This window comes from Tinamus guttatus, unplaced genomic scaffold (genome assembly GCF_059628265.1).
Source record: "Tinamus guttatus ecotype Peru unplaced genomic scaffold, ASM5962826v1 Tinamus_guttatus_pri_ptg000259l, whole genome shotgun sequence".
NCBI lineage: Eukaryota > Metazoa > Chordata > Aves > Tinamiformes > Tinamidae > Tinamus > Tinamus guttatus.
The window spans coordinates 1,265,295-1,277,356 of record NW_028288793.1 but is presented as its reverse complement, the minus strand read 5'-3'; the positions used below and the strand labels follow the sequence as shown (position 1 = coordinate 1,277,356).

At 54.4% G+C, this 12,062-nt stretch overlaps 1 protein-coding gene across 1 annotated transcript in view; it reads left to right on the top strand.

Annotated features, from left to right (window-relative positions):
- Positions 1-12,062, top strand: part of PLXNA2 (plexin A2) — a 102,390-nt gene that overhangs the window by 63,117 nt on the left and 27,211 nt on the right. Inside the window, exons 9-13 of the mRNA XM_088526917.1 lie at positions 1,456-1,570; positions 6,981-7,181; positions 7,829-7,925; positions 8,058-8,251; positions 11,472-11,623. Coding sequence (XP_088383043.1) covers positions 1,456-1,570; positions 6,981-7,181; positions 7,829-7,925; positions 8,058-8,251; positions 11,472-11,623 — 759 coding nt within the window. The remainder of the gene's footprint in view (positions 1-1,455; positions 1,571-6,980; positions 7,182-7,828; positions 7,926-8,057; positions 8,252-11,471; positions 11,624-12,062) is intronic.

The window sequence follows — 12,062 nt, the reverse complement described above, 5'->3', positions numbered from 1 at the left end:
AACTAAGGAATAGATGAGGTGAAAAGATGCTCCTTTACTGAGGAGGGATGAGGCAGCGGTCCCTAAGGAAGGTCAGGGTGAAGGAGCCAAGGTGGTGACCCTGGGAGGGTCCCCAAGAGTTCGGGATACCGAGCGGAGCTGGGAGCAGCAGCCAGAAAACCCATGGGACAACGAGAGGTGCCAGGCAGAGCTGCTGCCCCGGACAAGCAGGGAGACCCTCCTGCCTCCTTCCTGCAGGGCTGGGATGAGCGGAGAGCCCGTCAGCTCCCGACGGGGAGGCGAAAGGCCGGGTCCCAGCCAGGTGCGGGAGGGTGACAGAAGTGCTGCTACCAGAAATGGAGACAGAAATGGGTCAAATAAATGAGTAATTAAATAAGCTTGCAGCTCTTGATATTCCTCCCCAGATTTGCATTTGCATGATTAGAATAAGCTTCCTTGGCTATTAAGGTCACTATGAATGCATCAGAAGGAAAAAACAATTGAGTTATTAAATATGCATTCGAGTGGCAGCAGCTTGAAAGGGGAAGCACCAGGCGGTGGCACCTCTGCCCAGCTGGCACGGAGGGCAGGGCGGCAGGACAGGGACTCGCTGCTCCCCTCCTGCCCAGCCCGGGCTCCGGCTGCTCCCGGGATGAGGCGCAAGTCCAAGAGGGACCCACAGCTCCCCATCCCCTTCCGCTGCGATTCACGGCAAGGGGCGTTTGCACCCCCCGATACCAACTGAATTGCTTGAGCCCTGGTGAGGTTGGTTTTAGGCAGATGGCTGCTTTTTTGTTGAAAATACTGTTTTTATTCAATTGGCCCTACCACCGATTTTTTTTTAAGAGAGAGAAAAAAAAGTGGTCCATGTAAAGGAGCAGATTTGTTTGTAATTCGTATGTTTTTCAAATCCTTGCCTTTGGGATCTAGAACAGCTCAAATGAAATGCCAAGCCCATCTAGCAGTGATGCTCCTGTGGGAAGGACGCGCGGCGCTGGCAGCCGGCGCCTGCACCCCGCGCGCTCCGGCCGGCGCCGCGCTCGCTCCGTGTCCCCGCTCCAGCTGCCGCGTTCCCGCCCGTTCCCGCCGGGGTCCCGAGGTGTCGGTGCGCTGGGGTGGCCGCAGGCTCCTCGCCTGCCTCTCCGGTGCCTTGGCTGATTCGAATCCCACGGGGCGGCGCAGCTTGTGCTGACAGCAGTCACCAAACCCTGCCACGTAACATCGAGGCCCGGCCTCAGGCAGAACAGGCGGCTCCAGTGGATATTGACCTTTCATCTAATTGGCAGCTTATTAGAAAGTGTGGGATAAAAAATATCCAGCCAATACCCAGATTCTCCTCTGGCTAAAAAGGGAGTCCCGATACCGTACAATGCTCTGTTTTGTTGGGCCCGGTGCAATGGTGTGTTATAAATCCAAGCTTGTGTTTTGGTAGTGGGTGAGTTTGCAGGCTGCTGAAGGGTTGTCTCCTCCCCGCAGGTGCCTGTCCTGCGTGAACAGCGCTTTCCGCTGCCACTGGTGCAAGTACCGGAACCTCTGCACCCACGATCCCACCACGTGCTCCTTCCAGGAGGGCCGCATCAACGTCTCGGAGGTACTGCCGCCGCTTTAAGCACTTCCTGCGTCGCTCGTCCCGTGGCACAAGTAGCATATCCAGGGTTGCTCTGGGGGGTTTTGCATTTCCAGAGGGCAGATGTGCACTCCTGGCTGGCCTCTAAAAGTGCAGAAGCAGCTTTGAAGAGCTGAACAAGGAAGCGTCAGTCTAGCAAAAGCAACGTGTCTCACCCTGAGCACCAAACCTCTGCTAAGTGGGGGTGCTTAAACTCAGTAATAGCTGCAATTTCCGTAGTGCTTTCCTTGAGGGATCTCAAGGACTTCTCAAAGACCAGCACATTTCTGTAACTCAGCTTTCTGTACAAGGCATGCAGGGATTTGCCCAGCAAATGGCCAGGCGGATGCAGAGCTCTTGATGAGGCTCCTGGTTTTGCATCCAGTGAGTTGTGTTGGTAGGTCTGAAATTTGTGACTGTAGCCAGGCTGTAAACTAATTACGAAGGGAATTACAAATGTGAACAACCCCAATCTTTGAAAAAGAGAATAGACTTGGGTTCCGAAGCTGTGGCCCAGGAGCTGTCTCTGTTAAGAGTTAATAAAAGGCATAGGGCTCTATTCCAAAAGCACTTCTGAAAGTTGGAAGGAGGCACAGCCCACAAGCCACTTCACCAGACAGCAGTGAGGACACACACAAATACTGAACGAGCAAAGGAGGAGGATTAGCAAGGCCAAAGATGAACCTTCCTAAGTAGACACAGAGTGAATGGATGAGAAAGGGAGAAAGGTCAGTCATGGGGGTAAAACACTGAGCCATTAAATGGAGGCGACTCGAGCTCCCAGGCTGCCAGCTAAACCAACATTAAACCTCAAATTTAAACAGCACATGTGCCTTTCTGTTTAAAACGGTGTCAAGAGGCACCCGGGCACAAGGCAAGAAATGTTAATGAACTGCACGTTACTTCAGTGAGGATCTGCAGCAGTGAAGGGATGGAGAGTAGCCAGGAGCAGGCAGCAGCCCCCATGAACTCCATCGTGCTGCAAAGGCAGGTGCCCACAGAGATGCACCTGCCCTGGGGACAAGCCAAAGCTTTTTGACCACTTCAAAACCAAGAAACTTCCTTTTAAGACAGCAAGAGAAAGGAACAACCTTTGCTTTTCCTTCTGTCAAGAGATGTGGGCTTCTTTTTCTTTCACGCTCAAAGCATTATCTGTCTTCCCAGGCTTTACAATTATAGTCCTCATTTTTATAGGTCTTCAACCCTATGATATCAAAAATGTTTTTTAAAGCTTGACAACTCTCCGGTGAAGTAGGACAATGCCATTATCTCCATTTTCCCTTGGGAAAGCACCGGAGATGATTACCTGAGATCACACAGAGCGAGTGGAAGGGCTGGTGTCTGTCTGCCCGTTCCTGCTGTGATCTGCAGAGCCACAGGACTCTGCTGTCTCCAAACTGCTGCTTCATCTCGCAGGGCTTCGGGCAGTTTGCGTCTTACTTTGCTGCTTTGCTTCAGTTTGCCAGTGGATGCAATGTGCTGACTAATGCCTTTTTGGTGATTGCTTTTGATAAGGGCTAATGGTAACAGTACGGATGGTTTACTCTTCATCATGATGCCTCTGCACTTCTGAACACACATGCGAACCCAGCCCTAATTTGTTTGCTTATTTAAAGTAAATGAATTGCCACTTGTGTACACAGTGCAGTTCTAATGTCTTTATTATGGGTATCTCACTCCTGCTAACACATCAAATAAATGCCTCATAAAAGTTTCCTCACTTAAAACAATCCGGATCACAATGTTCTCATTGTGTCACGGCCTGATATATTGGCAAAATGTTTGTGCTTATCAACATCATTCCCCTCATAGCGGCAAGTCTATTGTGTTTGGAAACACAACATTAATAACAGCGCTTCAGCCAGAACTGCCTCCGTGAGGGAGGATTCCGAGCGCGCCGCGCGGAGCTACGTGCTGGCCTACTTTCAGTCCCATGTGCATGTTCTCTTGTAAGGTTTGCACACATGTTTACATGGGGCTGGAAGTTCTCCTGTGACTTTATATTTACTAGAAAATATCCCGAATGTTCCCTTTTACCCTTGGCCCCTCATAACTCGTGTCCCAGGTGGATCCAAGTGTGCACCTTACTCCCTTTGGTGCCACTAGTCAACAGCCCTAGGAGGGGAAGGGCCGGTGCCAAAATCCCCCATTTGTGCAGCCTTTTCCTAGCCCTTCTTTACATGCAGAAGTGCCTGCTCAGACCCTGCTGCCTAAGGAGCAGGGAGAGGAGCAGGCCAGAGACCTGCACAGCAAGGTCTCTGCAGAGGAGACCTCGGGCTTTGCAGCGCTCATGGTCTCACTTCGCACAGCTTCGGTCCCAAGGTGCAGCACAAGGAGCTTCGAGACCTTTGCTGCTTCCAAGCAGGCCTGTAATACCATTTAAATGTGCATGAGGGGGTTGGATCTGTGTGCGTGTAAGGCTTATGGCTATAAAATGTGTCTCTGTAAATGTATAAAACATGCAGGTGAAGAGGAGTGTAGCAACATGGATCTATTCTTACACGCATCCCCGTGGAGAGCTCGAAGCAAATGAATCCTATTAACTTCCCAGGCTGGGATCCGTGCCCTCTTTGATGGCCGCTGTGTGCAGATAATGTTGTTGCCACATGTGAGATGCTGAACGGGGGAGCGGAGCGTTTCACATTCCTGCAGCTTAGTGCAGAGCCAGATTTCAGCTCTGCTCTGGCTCCTTGGAGTTGAGGTTTAAATTATGACTTTGAGAGCAGTTTCTGTGCACCACGTTGTACCTGTTGATGCTCACTGCTGCTTGATGCTGCTGGAGAGAAATAAAACAACGTAGAGCTCTCCTGTATCTGTCCCTCAGTCCCCATCTCTGAATACCTGAAGGGAAACTGATGTGGAGGGACAAATAGGGGTGTCATCTAAGCCCGCTGCAGTCAGCAAATGACTCTCTGTTGGGTGACGTGTAACTCCTAGAGATGTGTGTGTGTGAACGAGTACCCATAGCAACAAAAAGCCCGGGTGTGCAGCAAGAATAACTCGTCTCTATTTGGAAAGCTTCATTTGAGCTTGTTGGCAACCCCTTTTTGTCAGTAGATTTGTGGTATATGGGAGCTGCAGTGTTTGCGCTTCGGGGGAAAGGAGCGACGCGGGAGAAGGCGCCGCGCGGGGCCGGGGCGCTGCCAGGCAGCAGAGCCCACCTGTATTTACACGGCTGTAAATACGGCGCTTTGTAAAGCCCAGGCCAAGCATGGGCTACAGCACGGCGTGCAGGACCAAAGGTCATGAATTGAGCAGTGAGAAAAGTCCAGCTTCAACTGACTCTCCTTTTTATGTGTGGTTGCTAAGGGGCAAGACCTGCTCTCCTTTCCAGTAGCATAAATGAAGAGTAATGTGTCTGCATGAGTAATGGAGACTGTAATTTATATCACTGGGAACAAACTAGGAGCCAAGGGTTTATGTTCATGTGCCAAGTTCATTTATGTTTCTAACTTTAAAGTGTGTGTAGTTAAGTGATGTTTGTAGAGATGTTTTTTAAGATGACAAGTACAAAAATCTTGTATTTTCTTCCATTTGAGCGAAATTCCATCATCAAAAGGAGGGTCCTCCATTTCTAGCGGATTTTTTGCAAATAGAACAAAAAAAGAGCAAGAAGATTTGACCTGTTAAAACTGTTCTGTTAAGCACAAATAATAACCCTGGGTGCTCTGATCTGCTCCAGAGGAAGATGCAAATCTCTGGTGTTGGAGATGTTTATAGACCTTGCAATCTTTGAGGCTAAAAGGTGCTGGAGAAGCGTAAGATATCTTTATAAATTATGTGTGATGATGTTTCATACAGAGGCTATTGCTTACAAGTCTGTACCACTCGTGCCTTGGAGCCTTGTCTTTCCCCAGCAGATCTCCTGGTTTGTGTTTATTGTGGTTTACAGAAGTCAGGGAGATAATGAGAGAATTGAGCGCGTGTTTGTTTAGCGAGAGGAGGTAATAACGGCCTTTCTGGTGCAGGCAGGATTTACTCCTCATGAATTAAAAAACAAAGTAAACTGATTAGGGAACAAATTGCATATTCCGCTGCCTGCAGTCCTCTGTTTTCTCCGTATTTCCTGGGTTCCCGGATCCTGCAGTGGGAAGCGAGCGGAGCGGGCAGAGCTGGTGCCGCCGGCCCTGGCAAACCTGCGCCCTTCCCAAGCCCTGCAGGTTTCAGGAGCCTCATTCGCTCGTCAGATAAATTCAGCAGCAGCTGCAATTTCCTCCAATGTGACATCTTTTCTGCCAGTGAAACCCCGGCTCGAAGAAAAGGAAAAGAATCTGTTACATCCTGCTCAGCTCTAATGACGGTTAGAACAATTTTTGCTACCTGCATTTGCAGTACTAGGGAGCAGGCCTGGAAACGCAAGCCCCCTTCTAGGAAAATGCATTTCTTAGCAGTCGTGTCACGACTGGCAGTGGCCAGAAAGGATAATGGTCCAGAACGTGCTCATTTTTCTCAGGTCTGTGCACTGTGATTCTACCATTGGTGATATGGTTAGAGATTTTTTTTTTTTTATCACAAGGAAATAAAAGATTTTACAATTCCTTTCCTCCCAGAGATGGCTCCTCAAAGCCAGGGAAGCTCTGTGGACCCCTTCCTCCCCTGCACCGCACTGAGGCTGAATGCAGAAGGTTCAGATGCAGTGAGGTCTTGAGCGCAAGACGGCAGATGTGTGGGAACATGCAACAAGAAGGAAGCAGTGTTTGTGCAAGGACAGCGTGGGCTTGGGGAGGGAATATGCCCTGAATCCTCATGGTTTGCTGGGCTTTACTTCCCTTCCAGCAGAGCTGGCTTCCTCGCTGTTGGAGCTTAAAATCACTCCTGGCTGTTAATCCGTGAAAGTCCCTGTTAGAAATAAAATAAAAAATATATAAGGAAAAGTGCCACTAAAAAGGTTTATGAGGCAGCAGTTTAAGCTACTGGCTCCTCCGAGCGCGGGAGCATCTGGTTCTGGTTTACGACGTGCCCGAGCTGCCGGCGTCGCGGCGCGTTTGGGCAGGAGCCGTGGCCGTGTCCCCGCGCGCGGGGCAGAGAGGGGACGCAGCCCCGTTCCCTCTGCAGAATTCTGCTTTAGCTACAGGCACTAAAGGGCAAAGTCCCTTTGCTGCAGGAGCCTCCAAGTCACCGCAACCCCTCCGCGCTTCCTGCAGGAGCGGCGGGCTTGGCGGATGAGGCAGGTTTGCCCAGGAGCGTTGGGATTCGGGCGCTTAATCCCGTGTAGCCTTCCGCTTGGGGGATCTTTTCTGCACCCGGGTCCTGCCCTCGGGCGTCCTCCTGCCCTCGGGCGTCCCGCGCGTCACCGCGGCGTGTGGCTGCCCAGGGAGGGCGGACGGGAGGTTTTGCCCGGCCGGGGCTGTCGGCTGAGCCTCCCCGTGCCCTCTGCTCTCGCGTGTCTCCCCAGGACTGCCCGCAGCTCCTGCCCGCCGAGGAGATCCTCATCCCCGTGGGAGAGGTGAAGCCCATCACGCTGAAAGCGCGCAACCTGCCGCAGCCGCAGTCGGGGCAGCGCGGCTACGAGTGCGTCCTCAGCATCCAGGGCGTCATCCACCGCGTGCCCGCGCTGCGCTTCAACAGCTCCAGCGTGCAGTGCCAGAACAGCTCGGTGAGGCTGCGCGCGGGATGCGGCGGTGCCGGGACGCGGTTAGGGCAGGATCCCAGCCCTGGTCCAGGAGCCGCGCTGGGAGTCCTGTTGGGAAGCCCTTGCTCACTGTCCCGTCACTGCCCATCCGCAGAGACCCGCGGGCAAACAGGGCACGTTGGGTTTGTTTTAGGCAGTGGAATGAAGGACTTCAGGGCCTGCTTTAATATGCAGTGAAGATGGTCTTAAATTGTTAATGAAGTTTTGAATTTTTAAAAATTTCACCAGATATTTATACCTCACTGGCTGTCTTTGGGCCCTGTGGCCTGGTGGCTAATAAATGCGTCACTCCCCTTAGTACTTCTCCTGTCTGAAGTGGTTTATAAACGTGAGGAAAGCCCCTTTATCACTGTTGGGCAAATAGAGAATAGCAGGTAGAGAGTTTAAGGACAATTCTCCTCCCACAGGTCTGTCAGTTCTGCAGAAGATCTGGTCCCTCTCTGACTTAATTACGTTTTCCTGGGGAGCAGGGATGGGGTCAGAGCTGAAGTGCAAACCTGTTGGTCACTCGGGCATCTGCACAGGGTTTTTAAGCAGAGAATTGGCATCATCCTGTGCACGTGGCTCTGCTGCCTCCTCCCCAGCGTTTCATTCTCCACCTTCATCTCTAGTACCTCTACGATGGGATGGACATAAGCAACCTAGCCGTGGACTTTGCCGTGGTTTGGAACGGGAACTTCGTCATCGACAACCCCGAGGATTTGAAAGGTAGCGGGTGCCTTCCCGGGAGCGGGCAGAGCTGCGTTGCTGCAGCCGGGGCCGCCGCAGCGCTGCAGGCCGCGGGGAGCGCGCCGGCCCCGGCGCCCGGCCCCGCGCTCACGGCGCTCCCGCTCCCCGCAGTTCACCTGTACAAGTGCGCGGCGCAGCGCGAGAGCTGCGGCCTCTGCCTCAAGGCGCAGCAGAAGTTCGCGTGCGGCTGGTGCAGCGGCGAGGCCCGTTGCAGCCTGCGGCAGCACTGCGGGGCCACGGCCGCACAGCCCTGGCTCGACTGGTCCAGCCGCAACGTGAAGTGCTCCAACCCGCGCATCACCGAGGTAAGCGAGGGCCCTGCCCGCCCCCGGCCCGCTCCCCTCCACTTCGGCAAAATTGACCCGTGTCCCTTCCCATCTAGTCTGAAAACGCATCCTCCTCTGGCCTGCACCGAGGAAGGGGGAATAAAACGCCCCACTACTTTCTGTGAAATTAATTTGCAGATTCCTCAGCACATGAGCAGGGTTTGCAACCCCGCTTGGCAGCTGTCACTCGCCCGGCATCGCTATCAGCATTGGGGTGACCGCTATGGACTGTTGCATGAATGCTAATTAAACTAGGGAGCTAATTAGTCTATAGTTGATGTTTCTGATGTTTCTGCTCAGACCACTGAGGGATGCAAAATGTCTCCCAGGAGCATTTTTACCAGTAAAACTGCTCTTGCTCTGTTAATGTTGCTATTAGGAGTGACGCTCATATCAGGTGGGGATGAAAGCAGGTTTCGGTTTTTCGCTTAATTAACTGCCCCCAGCAGCCTCCCTTGTCCTGAGCATGTGTCCGTGCTGCAGGAGGAGGAGGCACTGCTGTAAAACAGCCTCGTAGCAAAGCGGCCCCAGTGCTGGTGGCTAAGCAAGGGCACGGGGAAGGAGGCAGGGCTGAGCACTGGCGCGCTTGGGACACCCTGACAAAGACCCTGGCGCAACGTGGAAGTCCCCTCTTACAAGAGTTTCTAAACTAGCCCCCTTTCCAAAGTTTCTAAACCCAACCAGCCCTGAGCCCAGCGGTGACGGGTTGGCCCATGGAGCCCTGTGCCCACCCTGCCTGGCAGCAGAGGCACCTCGGAAATAGTGGCTCAGAGGGTTTCCTTCCTCCAAATCTTTTTAAGGAAGTAAATGAGCTCTCCGTCCCTTGCAGCAGTGCTCTGGGGGCACAACGTTATGTTGTCAGATGCCAGAAGCAAAACAGCGTCTGCCTGACATTTTCTTCATCATAAACTGTTCAGACAGTTGAAACATTTAGAAGTCTGAGATTTATTTACCCCTCCTTGAGCTAAGCAAAGAAGGGGAAAAAATACTCTGTTCCAGCCACTAAATAATTTGCATCAGAGCATTTTGAGGCTGGCTCTCACTGCTGGCTGCAGGCATGGCACTGCCACAGAGTATTTTATCACTGTCCAGCTTGAAAGCAATATTTTTGGTCGCTGTCCAAGGAGAAAAGAGCCGCGCTTTGCTGTTGCACTTTTCATTCTTCATACCCGGGGCTGGTGTCCGCCTCGGAAGCGGAGCAGTGACCTGGCCAGGGATGCTCCGAGGCTCCGGAGGTCCCGGGTGGCTTTGGAGGTGACACCGGGATTAGGAAACAGCTTTGCTGGCAGCTCAGCCTGTTCCACGGTGAGGGTTGGCAAGAGAAAAGATGCATTTTGGGGGGATGTTTATCCCCTCAGCTGGCTGGGGCAGTGCCGTGAGCTGCCGTGTCGCCCATGGGGTGGAAAAGCAGGACGCGGTGACGGGGATCTCGCTCCGCCGCGCGCTGGCGTCGCCCTCCCGGACTAGAGTCGTGTTGGGTCTCGTGCAAGCGCTGCCCTTCCAGACACCCGGGCTCATTCGCACTAAGAGCAGGGGCTTTTCCACTCCTTTCGCTCTCCACGGCCAGTTTCCCTCTCCCGGTCTCCAGCCATAGGTCGAAGGCCTGGCCCCAGCTCCCGGGGGATGCAGAGCTAGCAAGAAGAGATCATTTTTATCAGCCATCAGCATAAATCAGCAGTTGTACGTACACCGTGCTCTTGTTTGCACAACCTGGCGGTGGGGTCACACCGTCGCTGCCCGTGTCCCTTTAACAGCATAAAACTTGCACCCGCCCTAGGGTCTCAGCAATAAATAAATAAAAATCCGTTTCCTCGCGAGCAAGCGGCGCTCTGATCTGCTCTTGGTTTATTTGCAGGCCTCATTAATATAACATCAGTGCAACAAACAGCTGGGGGGGGCGGTGTCAGGCTCAATCAGGGGGCTGCTCTGCTGACATAGCGGCTCCGTCCCCACGGATGGAACCGTCGGATGCGGCACGGAGGGATCCCGCCGGGATGACGGTGCGTGTGTGCCGGGCCCGCCGCGCTTCCAGGGAGATGGAAGAGCTGAGGAGACGGGGCTGGAGCCGAGGGGAGCGGATGGTGCAGCCGGCCTGGGCGTCCCCGAGGAGGCTGCACCCACGGTGCATCCGTGTCCTGTGGGTGACACAGGGGCAGAGTGCCAGGCTGAGCAAGCCTGTCCCGTGTCACCGTGTCCGTGTCACCTGTGTCTGCATCCTCTGTTTTGATAGTGCTTTCCTCTGAGGCTGAAAACCCCTGTGCCAAGCACATCAGTGCTGGTTGCATCACCTGAGTAACTTGTGTAACACAACAAGCACTTTTTAGAGCCAATAGGAAACAAATAAGTCCAATCTGGGGGAGAAAATGTTTCTTCCTACTCCTTTTTGTCCCAGTGCTGCGGTCTGCACAGATCCTGCTCAGTGTGGCCAGGTTATGGACCAGGACAGTAGCAGCAGCCGCGGGCTGGGTCTGCCGGGAACGCCGTAAATCCAGGGCCTTGTGCATCCCTGCGGAAAGCCCGGCGAGGTCCAGCGGCCGGCGGTGCCGAGCGGAGCGGCCGGGCGCCCTGGGCTCGCCGCGCTCGCCGCCGCTGGACCTTGAAGACTTTCCTTCTTTCTGGGATTTGGGCTGAATCTCCCCAGCTGTAATTAATTGCATGCATCTGCTCTAACCCTGGGGCTGCTTTGTGGCACAGTTACTTCAAAACTGTTCAATTAGCGGCCATGAAAATCTAGGTCGAGTGGAGCTCCGTGTTGGGGATTTTCCAGGTCAGGACATTCGGAAAATACCGAGTCAGCTCGGCTGGGCCGGGCCGCGCGCGCCACGGTCACGACGTGGCAGACGTGCAGGGGGACGGAAGCGCTCGACGATGAACCTGCCAGTGCCACAGCAAAGGCACTTGAGCGGGCTCCAGAGCCACCAAGGACGGTGGTGGCCATGTGGCTCATGCTCTGCTGAGGTCGGGTGGCTTCCGATGGTAAAGGAAGGTGATGCTGTCCTCAGCGCGGGACGTGAGCGCAGAGGGGACCGTGCAGCTTCAGAGCACCCGCTCGCCCTCCAGCATCACCCCGTGCACAGCAAGGAGGATTTGTCCCTTGGGTCCCCACGGGCTCCGGGGTAGGGAGAAGCGCGAGCCCCGCGCTTGTGCAGAGGCCAAACCTTCCTCCGCGGCCTGACCCGTGTCCCCTTCCCCTCCGCAGATCCTGACGGTGTCGGGCCCCCCGGAAGGCGGCACCCGGGTGACCATCCGCGGCGTGAACCTGGGCCTGGACTTCTCCGAGATCGCCCACAACGTGCAGGTGGCCGGGGTGCCGTGCGCGCCGCTGCCCGAGCGCTACGTCGTCGCCGAACAGTGAGTGCTCCCGGCACGGCCGGCGCGGAGCCCCGCGGCTCCCGGCCCTTGGCGCGCCGCCCGCGCCGCCTCCGGCCCCGCCATTTGTTAGGCGCGAGGCGCTGACAGCGCTTTAATCCAAACAGGCCTCCACCAGAGCCACTTCATTTATTTCACTAACAAAAACGTCAACTGAAAATTAGAAAACAGGCGTGCAGCAGAGGAAAACGAGCGAGCCTCGCAGAGCAGCACGCGTTGCTGCTGCTGCTGCCGCTGCTGCTTTGGGGGTTTCCCCCAGTTCAGCCGATGTCCCAGCGTGTGCAGGGAGCGTTGGGCTCCTCCGTGCAGCCAGGGGCACTGGAAGCAGCTCAGACTCCCCTTTGGGCCTCTCCTGCCCCATTCCCCGCAAGCAGAAACCGGGAAGCACTTAGCGGTCGCAGGGCAAAGTGCAGAGCACTGT